Here is an 11327-nt window from a genome sequence, read left to right as displayed (position 1 = left end):
AGGGAGCACGTAAACTTTTGTGATCGGATTTTACTGCACGTACCTTTCTTTACTTAGTCAATGTTAAGGCACGGACGGAGAGTTCCTTAATTGATAAAGAATATACTCCAAATATACAACTTTATACCTTCCATACATCTGTTCGATTTCGAGTATGGATCAAGTGCCTATATAAAAAGGAGTCTAAGTGTCTAACCCTTCAAGAGGGGAGCCCATTAAAACTCAATAACACAATTGCTTTCCTTTTCTTTTTTAAGATAATAACACAATTCCTTTCTCTTCCTCTCTGTAAGACATATTCAAAGGCTTCTCTACGCCTAATTTCCATCTTTCCGAGATCTATACAATTCATACAAATACAATAAACACTATTCATTAGTAATTTGTACTATGGTAATATATATCGAATATTTAATCACATTCTAACATTCAATGTATTAAAAATTGAACTTTATATCAGTGATACACCTTACAAAATAAATAAATGACAGATCATTGCCGTCTTCTTCATGCAACCTCTTATCTTAATTTTCAGCCACATTTAGTTTGACCCTACAGTACGATTAGAATAGTGACCAAAAACTGGGAAAAAAAACATCCCAATATATATGCAGACTAGCCAGGGGTAGTGTTGCACACAATTAAGGATAGTGTAGATGGCGGGTAAACACCGGCTGCTCAAGTGCCTCTTGCTGCTGCTCCTCATATACACACGCGCCGCCGGAGCTGTGATGATGGGTGGCTGCCGCACCGCTGCCGAGTGCGCCACCGCAGGCGGTGGCGTCATTGGGGAAGAGTTTGCGATGATGGATTCCGAAACCAACAAGAGACTTCTTGAGAGGGCAACAAACAACCTGAATATCTACGACTCGTTGCACCCAGGGCCAATTTGTCACGCAAAAAGTTATGGAGACTGCATTGGTAAAGCACAGAACCGAATGATAAAGTGTGGCAACTATACTCGAGATTGTAGTGGTGGGGGTTAATAGCTTAATTAGCTGCCCACTCAACCGCTAGCCGGCTGTTGCCTAACGTGCACGCGTCAATGGCTTCTTACCGGTGCTTCGTATATTGTATTGTTGTGTATGTTTTCATTTATCAAAAATTTCAAATAATAACATATATATAATCTTAATTTGTTTGTCTAATAGCTATATAAAAGCCCCATATCTCTTTTATAACTAATAGCTATTTTTTCTTCTTGTTCATATTTACTTTTGCCGACATTATTAAATTCAATCGTCACCCCCTTAAATTGAAAATACTGAAATACCAAATTATCTTAATATCTAGGGATGTCAATTCGTACAATTTGACGTTGCCCAATCCTATTAATCCTAATGCACACCTTGTCAATGAGAATTTGACCCTTTCCTCTCTCTTTAATTTGTGTTAACAAATATAAGCACATCCATGGTGAATTTTGATTGGTCTTGAAAATAAAGACAAATGTTTTTGAGTTAGCGGTTTAGCTATTTAAAAGGTGAAATATATATATTGGCTAGCTAAGAAATGAGCTGAAGAAATAGAGTAGAAATTTGGGAAGAGAGTTGCATTCTATAGTAGAGTGAAAAGACTTAGATATATGTTAGAATAAGTACGTTATACCGTGGACCATGCATCATGGCTGATATTGTAGTTGTGTTGAATTGATACTGCAGTTGTGTTGAACGGATACTGCAGTTGTGTTGAAAAAGAACTGCAGTTGAATGGAATAGAGGTCATTTCATCTGTCTAGAACTGCAGTTGTGTTGAACTGATATTGCAGCTGTGTTGAACGGATAAACACCCTCTGTCCCGCGCAACTGCAGTTCCCTTTCAACACAATTGCAGTATCAATTCAACACAATTGCAGTATAGCCATGAACATGGTCCACAATGCATTGTGGACCATGATCCACAATGCATTGTGGACCATGATCCACAATATAATTTACTCAAATCTAGTGTGTATGTGAATATACAATCATTATTGTGTGGACCATGGTTCACACAGTTGTGTGGATCATACTATTAAATAATGCACATTCAATATAAAAATAATATACATTCAGTATAAAAATAATGTACATTATATTCAGGGGACGTACATTATTTGTGTACTGAATGTACATTATTTTTATAGTATAAAAATAATGTACATTCAGTACAAAAATAATGTACATTTAGTACATTAAAAATGTACATTTGATTATGGTCCACACAATAATTTGCCGTGAACATATTGTTGGGCCAACTCATCTTACATCAATAATTTTTTAATAATTATTTTAAAATTATTTTAATACTAAATCAAATTATTATAATAAATGTAATAAATAAACTTAATTATATTTTAAGAATAGTGATCAAAGAAGTGAAAAAAAAAATATCTTTATATATTTTGAGTGGAAAAGGAAAGTCATCCTAATCGTCGAATTAAAGAACAATAATAAGACAAATCAATCAACGTTGTCCATAACTTACCATTGTTATACCATGGATTAGGACTCATATTACATTGTGAATCCTATACAAAAATTTCATATTTTCAGTTAACACATTCTGTACCAACAGCCCTACCTGCAATTTACCGTGCAAGGTAGACCCTGGTCCGTGATATAATTTGTTCATAATTGATGGATCAAATTAAGAAAACTAGGATTCAAACTTGTGAACTTGTGGTTACAGTTTCCTTAGCAATTTTGACGGGAGTTTATGCCTTTATATATTCAGACCAGACTTGGGTGTTTTTGCACAGATCAGAAGACAAAAGTGTAGATGGCGGCCATCTACAGGCTGTTCAAGTGTAGCTGCAATTTTGCTAATCTCCTCTTGCTGCTACTCCTCCCAAACATATACACATGCGCCGCTGGAGCGGCTGCGCAGTCTTTATTTTCTGTGCCGTCGTCCGTCGCCTCCGTCCGCGGCGGCGGTGGTGTGATCGGCGAAGAGTTTGTGATGATGGATTCCGAAACCAGCCGGAGACTTCTTCAGAGTGCATCAAACAACCATGTTTCTTACGGCTCGCTGCATAAAGGGCCAATTTGTAACGCAAAACAATATGGAAGTTGCGTTGGCGACCCAAACAATCCGAAGATTAACTGTAACGTTTATAATCGAGGATGTGGTGGTGGTGGTGGCCAATAGCATTATAGCTGCCGGAATATAATGGCTTTTGTACTCGGTGCTCTTGATTGTGTATCTTTTTCATCTGTTAAAAAATATAATTATATTCATCAATTCTCGTGTGCATGTGTACCTAATGGTAACCAGCGTGATGAATTTTGATATTAAAACAATAGTACTGGATAGAAATTGTACTAAAACAATAATCGTGACTGGAAATTGATAAGAATTAAACATGAATCAAAACTGTTATTTTGTCTGGGATAAATAAAAATTGGTATTTGCTAGAACAACATATTTGTCTACATGAATTGTGTTTCGTCTTCATTTATGTTGTTGGTTTCCGGCTGGCTGACGATTAACGGGAAACTCTACCGGACTTCGGCTCTGTTACTTTCAGACGACGAGGAATCTTTGGCCGGACACGAAATTGGAAACAAACAAAAATAATGAAAACGAAATCAAAGTCTGATGTCTCTCATCTAGCTAATAGCGCTATTAATAATTGAGATTCATTAATTAAGTTTTGTCTTGTTTTTATTGTTTTCTTTTACCGACCGACACTAATGAACAAATTCATTCACCAACTTTTTATCATGCATTGACAACATCTTAAAGCTATCGCCAGCCAATACTCAGCCATGATGTATATAAAATCATATATGAATCAATAATGTCATCTGATCTTTTTGAATTTCTAGGTGCATGTGACCTTATACAAATGAAAAAGTGAAGTTAGTCAAGTGTACTACTTGACTACTTGTCAATAAAGATAGTGGTTGATTGGTGCATAATTTCAATCATGTCTTCCAATACATTCTCTTCTTCTTGTATATTTATATTTGATTATTTTTGTCCGTCAATTATCATTTTAACTACCTTTTTTTTTCAGTATTATCATTTATCAACCACATTCATATTAAATAATTTTATATATACTATAATTAATAATTTAATTATATTTATTTTACATATAAGTTATACTCTTTAATTTAAATAAATAAATTAGAAGTCAGTGACATATATATCAAAGGGTGTGTTTGGAAATCAAGAAAATGACTTCTGAAAATGTTTTCTGGAAAATGAGTCATTTTCTAGAAAATAATTTTATTTTGTAGTGTTCGGTTGCATTTTGGAAAACTATCACCTTGGTGTGTTTGGTTCATTTTTTTGGGAAATGAGTAGAATTATATAATTTCTCTTGCCAAAGACCTTGTGGTCAAGCGGCAGCATCCGGTGTACACTCCCATGTGGAAGGGAGTGGGTTCGAGCCTCAGTGAAGGTAACTATGAACAAATACTAATTTGTCGCGTTATTCCACGCAACCCTTATCTTAATTTTCAGCCACATTTAGTTTCTTCCAAGTGTAGGATAGAATAGTGACCAAAAAGTGAAAGAAAAATATCCCATTATATATACACACACCCACACAGATATCAGACCACATTGGGGTGTTAAGTTATTGCACAGATCCATCCAGAAGGAAAAAAAAAAAAAAAAGTGTATTTACAATGGCGGGCAACTACAGGCTGCTCAAGTGTACCATTATTGCTGCTAATCTTCTCTTGCTGCTCCTAGTACTACTCATAAACATATCCACGTGCACCGCCGGAGCCGCCCAGTCTTCTTTTTTACCGGTGCCGTCGTCCGTTAGTAGTGTGATGATGATGGGTAGCTGCGGCAGCGCCGCCGAGTGCAGCACCGCAGGCGGTGGCGTCATTGGGGAAGAGTTTGTGATGATGGATTCCGAAACCAGCAAGAAACTACTTGAGAGTGCACCAGGATCAGGCGACCATCTTAGTTACTCGACGCTGGATTCAGCGCCGGTTTGTAACGCGGCGGTACAAAATAGCTGCTTTACCGACCAAAAGTACGGGAAGATGAATTGTGCGACGTATCATCGGACTTGTGGTGGTGGTGGTCCCTAGCTAGCTTATATTAGCTTAGCTGCTTACTCATCTGTTGCTCTTAAGTACTTCGTGTATTGTGAATAATGTGGGTTAATACCCTGTTTCTTAAGTACTTCGTGTATTAGGATTTTATAATTTTAATTTTCGAGTTAATTTCATTTCAGCTATGTAAATTTATTTTATATCTAAAATAGTCCTTAATCCAAATCAAAACAGGCCTGAGTGATGATCAATTTGGTTAACAATTGCATAGTTGTGAATAAGATTGAGTAAGTTTAAAATGGTAAAATTTTAATAGTCGAGTGATCAAATCGGATATTTAACTCTCAATAATTTTCTTTGTCTATATATCAAAATTTTATATAATCCATATTGTATGTGTGTCTACTTGAATTGTCTTGCATCTTTCATGCTCTATGTTTTCTGGCTGGCTAACGATTAACCGTGATTAAATTAAACCGGATTCCGGCATGGATACTTTCAGAGGATATGATGAATCTTTGGCCGGAATGGAGAGTATAAATGTATAATAGAGACGAAGAACAAATTATTGGAACATGGCCTAAATCTTGAAAGTAGGACAAGTCATTATTTGGCCTTTGGAATGGGATGGCTTCGAAGAACACTAGAAAATAACATGTAATTTGTCCTAGAAAAAAAAAAATCCTTTTTGTGTCATTAAAAATCATTCACTTGCATCTAAGTGTGTCACAACAAAAAAATATCTTTATATAGTATGGTTCAAATTCTCTACATTTTTAATTTCTTGCACAATATTTTTTTTTGGGTGATAGTACTATACTCGAATCAGTTCAGAATCTCTCCTCTTCTTGTTGTATATATAATTCTTAGCATTTCTAGTTTTCTTGCGTAGTACAACATAAAGCAATAAGAAAAACATTATTTGGGTGTAAAGTGTAAACCACAAGGTGTTTCGAATCTTTCTCCGTCCGTGGTCCAAGTCTACCTAACTAATCCCCGCTCACTCCAAGAGGCACAAGAGCTAGTCCAAGGGAAATCGTCATGAAAATTGAACTCGAATTATCGCGAAATTCTTCCTCACAAAGAGAGCTCATTTGCCACTGTCCGTCAAGTTATTTTTTAAAATATTGAGTCTACATATCTTTGTAAATCTTAGAAATTCTTCTTTTCTATCTTTGATATACGACAAATTAAGACCTAATGTACCCCTTTCATACGAATCACCAAATTAAAGTCAGAAGACACAAACAAAAGGAGTAGCATGGATAAATTCATCATTTAACATATTATTAAACAAAAATCGTTGCATGAATTAAGCCATTAAAGACTCGGGTTTATTCACACTAATGAAAGCATCACTGTAAATATTTGTTAGATTAATGAATCATGGATTTACTTGCACCCCTGTCAAATGAAGTTCAATTGCCATGTGTTAATTTCATGAAATAATATCTCCAACAATATACCTCCTCTACGCAGCCAAAATCGAATAAACTCCCAAATGCAGATCAGTGAACCTAATCATTGCTCGCACACAAGCGCTCTACATTCAAAAACCAAAGCAAAAAAGACATATTTTTCATCAAATTATTTGCTGTGCAGAGCAAAGAATAGGCAACGGGGAAAAAATGTCGAAAAGAGATGGCTACTGCAGAATGCATATAAAACCAGCTAAATAGTATGGTGGGGGAGAGAGGGAGAGAGATAGAGAGAGGGAGAGAGAGTCATACTGAGATATTCATAGGCTAGTATCATAGATGTTCCCCATGCTGACATGCTGAAAAACCTCGGACCCAAACCTCTGTATAATCCTGTCCAACCATCTTCTGCAATAAGCTGTTTAACAACTTGTCTTGCAGTGGGTTTGTTGTCACCGTGCCCCATCACCTGCAATGCATGAAACATCTACTTTCAAACTAGGCACAATATACTAAATGGAGATAATAGTAGTATAGAAGCGTTAACTAATTCTAAACTGTCTCCCTTTCTTCCCCACCAACTAAAATAGAATGTGAGAACCAATTGAGAATGATGGAATCAAGGTTGCAGAAGGTGCTAGGTGCTAGGCGCTAGTCGGGCAGTTAGAGGGCGCCTAGGCGGCTGAGAAAAATAACAATAATAATAAGGTGTAGCCGCCCTAAACCAAAAAAAAAAAAAGAAAAAAACACTCAGCCGAGTTGGCCGAGTCGGGCGCCTAGTTGGCCAGCTAACTAAAAGGCGCCTAGGCGTGAAATCTAGGCGTCCACCTAGGTTGATTTTTACGACACTGGATGGAATGTGTATAATACCACTCACTAACCACTTCATGCCCGCAAAACAAAGGAACGATACGACTAAAAAACAACAAAGTCTGATGAGAGAAAGCATGCAAGCTGCATTAGAGAGTATAAAGTTCTAGTGCACTATAGTCAATAGCATGCACAGAACAAACAGCATGGTTTACAGTGTCATTGCAAAGCTAATCTCAGAACTATAATTTATTCCGTAACAAAAAAGAACTTGCATAATAAGTTAAGGTGGGTCTTAATAATGTCAGAGAGCATACATAATATGTCATTGCAATGTTAATCCTAGCAAAACCCTTTTTTCTGTAATGATAATAACTTGCAAGATAAGTTCATGCATACCTGTAAACGTGTCTTAATAGTGTCAAATGGAGTAGTGATACAAGATGCAGTAGCACCAGCAATAATTCCACCAGCAGCCTGAACAGCCACTATCATTCCCTCAGTCGGAGCATGTTGACTTTGATCACTCCCAAACAAGTGCCTGGTAGAAACAAATTATAACACTGACACATGAAAGAGTTTCCTAACAGAAGTATAGATTGCAAAGGACTAGAATTAGCAGAAAAGAATAAAATATTGTGTAACATGCATTGTTATTCCTTAATCTAGAGGTACTCAAGGAATGAAGAGGAAAAAGAGGAGGAAAAGGTATACTCAGAAAATGTGGTTCAACAAATCGGCAATTCAGCATTATACATCTACATCTATATGAAATGAGAATGCATGTCTCACCTCCATATGAAGCGCTGACTTGAGCCATAGCTTCCCCACCAAACTGCACCTGACGGGGCATAAGTTATAGCAGAGAGACCGAATCCCCTATATAAGCCACGAATGCCTTCAGACTTCAGAATTTTACGAGCAACGTCAAAGCCCCCACTGTAGTTAGCATGGCCTGAGTATCCTTGCACCATTAACCTTTGGCTAACCTTCATCATCCAATTTGATAAGTTACTCACATAATATCAACGAAATTCATTCAGCAAAGAATGATCCAACATTCCAAGATATTCACATGCAGCATAAATGAAGCCAATCAAAGCCAAAAAACAATATACTTAGACTGTTAAATATATCTTATAGATATATCTTTGATAAGTCCATAAAGCCAACATCAGTTCAAGAGACAATAGAAGTAAGGTTTGGCAAATGCATATATGAATAAGATTGCAAAACCCAATCCAATTAATCATTAAGTTGATCATTTGAAAGTCAATGCAGTATGGAATTTAATGCAGTATCCTGACAAGTAAACCCTAGGACAAGAACAGCATACCACATCAACCGGGACAAAAACAGACTGTGAACAAAGCGATGCCACCAATCCACCTGCACCATTTGCTATGGCTGCCTGAGCTGGTTCTGACAACTTGAATGGTTCAACCATCTTTAAGGCAGCTACTTTGGTTGTCTCCAATGCTGTTAGATATATAATCCTTACAGGAATCGTACCCGTAACAACTGTAGCAAAACCTCTATACAAACCGGGAATCCCATCCGTTCTTAAGATTCCCCTGAAGACTGAAAACGCATTCTTTTCTGCAGCATAATGGTCAGCCACCTGCAATCTTGTCTTGACAACTGAAATGGGATATAGGGCAACCGTGAGCCCAGAAAAGATCCCAGCTCCTACCAGATAAAACTTAGTTTTATCAAGCCTGCAGGAAAGGTGGGCAATATGAACAAATCTATAAAATCTACAGGAAATAAGAATTCAGCTGCAAAATTTAACAAAGAGTGCGAATAATGATAACTTCATAACAGTGATTAAACTGCAAAAGGAAACAGCAAAATAGATTATTTCCATAATTAAACACTTCATCAATCCAAATCAATAAAATCATGGCATTTTCTCTACGATTGGCATACAGAATTGAAGAGATAGTAGTATGAAACAAAAAATAAAAAATAAAAAATCTAAGAGATTCTTACTTGTCCCAATTAATCTCGGTTTGGAAACTTGGGCTAGATCGAGCATTTACGTCCATTAGGGAGAAACGCCAATTCAGCAAGTACAAAATCCAAAAACTTTTTGTACTCTCAAACTTAAGGGTTCCCAAAATTAAAGAAAAGAAAGAGGATTATGATTATCAAACAACTTGCTCAAAATCGAAATCCAAAGAGATGACTGCTAATTAGAAGTAGGAATATTCGAATTACAGGTTTCTTGGAGCAGAAACACAATGGAGCCGTGCGACTCCAAGAGAAATTTTGGTTGACTTTTCCAGTTTTCGTTCAAAGAACGGCTCCGACGGTTAGCCGAGTATTTATACCCCATTTGAGCTTATGGCCTAATTTAAAATTACAAATTGATATCACAATTAATTAATTTTTTTTTTTACATTAAATATTTTATTGAAGTATATTACGGAGTAAGTGATATGTGATTTTTTCTCGCAGTGTTCACTCATAACATGGTATTATCTATTAATTCATTGTGTCATTTTAGATTTATTCCATAAATCAAATATGCAATTTATGTACATAGTAATCAATTAAATCAATCTATTTGTAATGCATTATTATTTAAAGGCAAAAACTTGTGTAAGATCGTCTCAAAATGAAAATGAAATACTTATACTGAAAAATAGAATACTAATCAGGAATAAAGTGTTATATGAAAAAATGTAATAATTTCACATTTTGATTTAAAAGTATTACATTTACTTCATAAGTATTATATTTTCTCTTATAAATAACAAATACTTGCCAACATTAAAATGTAAAAATATTACACTTCCCCTTATATGGAACAAACATTTTATTCTGTATTAGTATTATTGTGACATTTTTCAGTATAAATATTATATTTTTATATTGACCCGACCCGTATCACAGATCCACAAATGTGACCCTTTCTTAAAATATAGTTGATCCAAATACTATATATTAATAAAAATTGGAAATAGCGTTTTAACCCAAACAAAATATATAATTTTGTTTCTAAAATACTCAAAGCACATGCATACTCAAACTTTCATCTGGTAATACATGGACATTTTCAAAACAAGTTTGGCTGGCAAGTCAATCATAAGTCAAAACTAAATCCAAATAGTAAAAGAAAATGCTACCAAATATGCATTTTCATTCCTATTCAGTTCATTGAAAGTGAACATAACCAAATTTTGATGGATAGAAAGTATGTAGACAAAATTCTATATTTTTAATTTGAGAAGGGGGAAAAAAAAGGACTGATTATCATCATAAACTTTTGATGGACAAAATCCACAAAATTCTAGTTCGGAAAAAAGAAAACTAAAAGAAAATGAAGAGAGAGAGAGATTGAGGCTATGTTTGGCAAACATAGCTGAAAAGGTAGCCGAAAACTGAAAAGTAGCTGAAAATTGAAAAGCTATAAGCTCGAAGCTGAAATCTAAAGAGCTGTTATGCTTAAAAGTGTTTGGTAAAATTAGCTTTTTGATAAGCTGATAAATGTAAAAAGACTAAAAAGGACATCTTCATACAATTTAAATAGTTTTAAATTTAAATAAGTTTGTTTATATATTAAAATATAAAATAGTGAAATCAATATATTTTAATAAAATATAAAGTAAGAACATATATTTGAAAACATATAAAGAAACAAAATGTTTATAATTCATAAGATTAGTTCATACAAAAATCAATGTTCAAACACAAATGTCAAATTTAAATTACAATCAAACATATTGAAGAGAAAAAGTCAAAAAGGTTTAGCCAAAAAGGTTTTAATTGGGAAGGGTAAATGATGTCATTCCTTTAAAATAATAAGGTTAAAGATGAAAAAAAAAAGTTAGGAAGCTACTAGCTTATTTTGAAACGCTACCTTAGGTAGCGTTCAAAAATAAGCTCTTATTTTAAGCTACTAGCTTATTTTAGGAACATTACCAAACAGAGCTTATAGCTTATTAGTAGCTTAAAATAAGCTATAAGCTCCTAAATAAGCTTTGCCAAGCAGAGCCTGAGAGTAGTTGACATGGAAGCTAAGCTTATTCCTCAGAGTAAACAACAAAAGACAACCAAGAAATGGTGGCAGAAGAAACCAAATGTCTTAAGGTGC

The 11327-nt window shown here is 35.1% G+C and overlaps 1 protein-coding gene across 1 annotated transcript; it reads right to left on the bottom strand.

Annotated features, from left to right (window-relative positions):
- Positions 1-6257: 6257 nt before the first annotated feature.
- LOC115998396 (solute carrier family 25 member 44-like) lies at positions 6258-9510 on the bottom strand. The gene is made up of 6 exons (XM_031237967.1): positions 9221-9510; positions 8565-8946; positions 8021-8217; positions 7628-7769; positions 6731-6887; positions 6258-6543 (listed from the first exon to the last, which is right to left on the bottom strand). Exons 1-6 carry the CDS (start codon positions 9274-9276, stop codon positions 6518-6520), a joined length of 960 nt encoding a protein of 319 aa, XP_031093827.1. The 5' UTR covers positions 9277-9510; the 3' UTR covers positions 6258-6517.
- Positions 9511-11327: the final 1817 nt, after the last annotated feature.

Source organism: Ipomoea triloba, chromosome 12 (assembly GCF_003576645.1).
Source record: "Ipomoea triloba cultivar NCNSP0323 chromosome 12, ASM357664v1".
NCBI lineage: Eukaryota > Viridiplantae > Streptophyta > Magnoliopsida > Solanales > Convolvulaceae > Ipomoea > Ipomoea triloba.
This window is presented reverse-complemented; position numbering and strand designations above follow the sequence as displayed.

Excerpts from the sequence above, each read along its gene's own strand:
- LOC115998396 (XM_031237967.1), bottom strand. The coding sequence starts at position 9,276 with ATGGACGTAAATGCTCGATCTAGCCCAAGTTTCCAAACCGAGATTAAT. Across the intron at positions 8,947-9,220 it reads ACCGAGATTAATTGGGACAA|GCTTGATAAAACTAAGTTTT; the intron begins GTAAGAATCTCT and ends CCTTTCCTGCAG. Across the intron at positions 7,770-8,020 it reads AGTCAGCGCTTCATATGGAG|GCACTTGTTTGGGAGTGATC; the intron begins GTGAGACATGCA and ends TGTTTCTACCAG.